This window comes from Pleurodeles waltl, chromosome 6 (assembly GCF_031143425.1).
Source record: "Pleurodeles waltl isolate 20211129_DDA chromosome 6, aPleWal1.hap1.20221129, whole genome shotgun sequence".
Lineage (NCBI taxonomy): Eukaryota > Metazoa > Chordata > Amphibia > Caudata > Salamandridae > Pleurodeles > Pleurodeles waltl.
In genome coordinates, this window is record NC_090445.1 from 679,834,537 (window position 1) to 679,838,129 (window position 3,593).

General features: G+C 39.9%; 1 protein-coding gene across 1 annotated transcript; it reads left to right on the forward strand.

The window, feature by feature from the left end:
• Nucleotides 1-1,070: 1,070 nt before the first annotated feature.
• Nucleotides 1,071-2,102, forward strand: LOC138302021 (olfactory receptor 4E2-like). Its single transcript, XM_069242438.1, has one exon. The coding sequence runs from the start codon at nt 1,071-1,073 to the stop codon at nt 2,013-2,015; it is 945 nt and encodes a 314-aa protein (XP_069098539.1). The 3' UTR covers nt 2,016-2,102.
• The last annotated feature ends 1,491 nt before the right edge of the window (nt 2,103-3,593 follow it).

Consider the following 3,593-nt stretch of genomic DNA (forward strand, 5'->3'; position numbering starts at 1 on the left):
AGTTGCATTGGGGCCCAGGAGTGTGAGGGGCTCACAACACCTTAATTATGGTTAGCAATGTTTTTGAGTCAAATATAGGCTTTGTTTTATGTATTTGTTGTTGTATAAGTCTCACAATTAGTGTGAACTGTGAGCAACAGATAAAGTACCTCTGATATGATCTCATAAGCAGCAGTCCCTGTGCTCAGCCCCATCTCACCTACTCCCCCCATCCTTGCCATAAGATTTTAGAGGGAGTCCCAGCTTCAAAACATCTTACTTGGGGGGAGGGGCTCAAAGCAAAAAAGGTTGAAGACCTCTGCCACAGAGACATGAGGACAGGGTAGATAATATATGGTTTCTAGACCTTTTGACACGGGCAATCACTGATTCTAGCCTTAATGATAGTGAGATAGGACTATTGGTACTTAGATGAAAAGGACCATTATAATGGAAGAATTGTGAGTATAAGAAAAGAAAGCTCACCCAGGCTGTGCACTTCCAGAATTCTGTGGATGCTGTGTAGTGTATAGGAAAATAAATCAAAGTGAGGATAAACAGCTTGCACAGGTTTTCAAATTAGATGATAACAGTAACAATATATTGTGAATGAGGAATGGTTTTCCATATAAAACGCATCAACATACTATATCATCCTTGCCCCATGGAAAACTACAACAAAATGAGCATATCACACCTCCACACCGGAAATCTCTGTCACATACGATGTAAATAAATTGAAGACCAATCACTATGTGTGAGGTGCACAACACTTTTCAATGCTTTATTGTATCATCCGGAAATCAAAGAAGAATCCTTGCTACATCTACTCCATAATACTAGACTCAGATTTATGTCCTCTGTCCAGGTTGCTCATATTGTGTGTGTTGACCTCAGTGCTAGTTTAGTTAGGCCATACTGGCAAGGACTGAGTTACATTATGTACTTCTGTGTTTGCTGCAGGACTGAATTGAGGTTCATTGATTCATTTTTCCATAAGACTTAGAACTAGAATAACAAATGCAACTCCAGTCACACTCAAATATAACTCATATCATGTTGTTTTCCTTAGAGGTGATTAGAACTCAGAGATGGAGAATGGAAACCGATCCAGTGTGCCTGAATTTACCCTATTGGGGCTTGCAAACTCTTCATGGATGCAGATGCTCTTTTTTTCCTTGTTCCTTTTGCTTTACTTGCTAATCTTGCTGGGTAACCTGCTGATCACTGTGACAGTTTATCTGGAACCCCGCCTACACTCCCCTATGTATTTCTTCCTCAGCTGCCTGTCTCTTCTGGACCTCTGCTACTCCACAGTCACGCTTCCAGAAATGCTTGTCAATCTACTCTCAGACAACAAGAACATCTCCTTCCATCAGTGCATTGTACAACTCTTCTTCTTGCACTTTTTTGGTGGAACAGAATGCTTTCTGCTCACCCTCATGGCCTATGACCGCTATGTGGCCATCAGCAATCCCCTCCACTATAACCAACTCATGAACATAGACCGCTGCTGCTGGCTGGTAGCTTCCACTTGGGTGGCTGGCTTCATGCATTCCTTTCTGCAAGCAGCTCTGACTGCCAAGGTGACCTTCTGTGGCCTTAAAATCATTGACCACTTCTTCTGTGATGTCCACCCACTCTTAGCCCTAGCCTGCACTAGAGACTACTTTCTGGAGGCCATGATTGTTGCCAACAGTGGCACCATATCACTGGCATGCTTTGTGGTGCTATTGGCATCTTACTTGGGCATTGCTGTCACCATCCTGAGGATTCGCTCAGAACATGGTCGAAGCAAAGCCTTTTCCACCTGCGCAACCCACTTGCTTGTAGTCACCTTGTTCTTTGGACCCTGTGTCTTTATCTATATGAGACCCGCAGTAAACTACCCAGCTGACAAAGTGGTTTCTGTCTTGTACACTGTGTTGACCCCTTTGCTGAACCCTGTAATCTACACACTCAGGAACCAAGAAGTGAAGTTGTCAATGTGGAGGATGTGTGGCTATGCAAAACCTCCAGCAAAGAGTAAGGGTTAAGGCACAGAACACTCTTCTTCACTATGATATAAAACATACAATATCAGAGACCACATAAGATTTAGAGGCCCATTTCTGCCACTGGTTTACTTGAACATGCCTTTTTCAAGTCACTTTTACTGAATTTCAAGTGTCACTATTCCTTAACTTTATATAAAACACTGTTCTCAAAGGGTAAGCAGTCAAAGGGAGATAGCATTTCCTTTGTGAGTGGGTTAAAACCTAATTTGAGGAGTCTGTAGCGTATCAGTGTGGCCGCAAATCATTGATACATCCCTATGGAATTCAGAATTAGTAGGGGATGGCCATTTCACACTCCTGAATGAGATGTTTAACCAGTTTGGGGATTTTGAAAGGGATTTCCAAATCACAAAAGGTGGCTAGTACATTTTCAAATATAACTTGCGAAACACATGGTTAGCAACTTAAAATTATTTTGTAATCTTGCTCATAGTCCATTAATGCAACATATTAGCATGCTATGAAAATATGATTCAACTCTCTAACAGTAATATTGGCAAGTCTAGGCTGTTGTACTATTGCCTGCACTGTAGATCCTAGAAGAACATAATGAAACTCCTAGAGATATAGAATCCAGCAGCAAGAAACCGTATCACATATATCTGGCTAAGAATATTCATAATGTTTCCAGTCGAACAAAGGACAGCAGCATAGCCAAGAATTTCTGACAAATGTGAAGTGGCCAAATTAGACTGGAGTATTTAGCTGAATAGGATATAGAAGCAATATCACAAAGGACCTTCTTGTTTTGCTTATTTTGTTGAAAAAAGTACTGGTTAATGGCGCATTTTGGGGCTTATTAGTTTGGGTTGAAATGGGTAGAGGGTTTACAGACTCTCTCTCGTGAATTCTTTAGGATAAAGAATAGTTGTTACAATTCCCACACCTACTGCCCCTATTGAGCTTTATAGGAATATTAGTGGCAGATTTTACATTTGGAGTACTTTGGACTGAAACCACTGCTCAAAACAGAATATTCTTAGTGTAGGGTTTAAAGCTCTGCAGAGTGAGTGCAAAATGTTTGGATAGAGAGATGCACTATATATTAATGACATTATTGAAAAGGATCCATGCGTAAATGGGAAGGCAATTGTTAAATTCAAGCTTTAACACCATTCAAAAGAGGGGAATTTGAAAGAAAGATAATCCTGTATGCAGATGATATTTTGATAATGAAGTTTAAGCACATGTGTGCTAATAGAATTAGGATACAATTATTTCTAAGCTCATCAAGGTATTTCAGTATAGTATGGAACTGAAGTAGATAATGTTCTGGAATATGGACTGTAATGGACTGTGCAAAGAAACAGCTTGACCCATAATTTGGGAAAACTTTTTTGCATTAAATTGAAGTAATCTTTAAATAAAACTGGAAGAAATGCACTGAACTGGTAACTTTGGTTTAGAAGAATTAACACAGTATAAATAAAAAGATGTTCCAAAGCTCAATTCCTCATTTCAGACAGAGCGTATTCATTTCGTAAAGGAAGAGAATACAAATATAGGTTCCGTGTTCAATATTGTTTTCTGGGAGTGGATTTTTTGTGTGGCTCCACC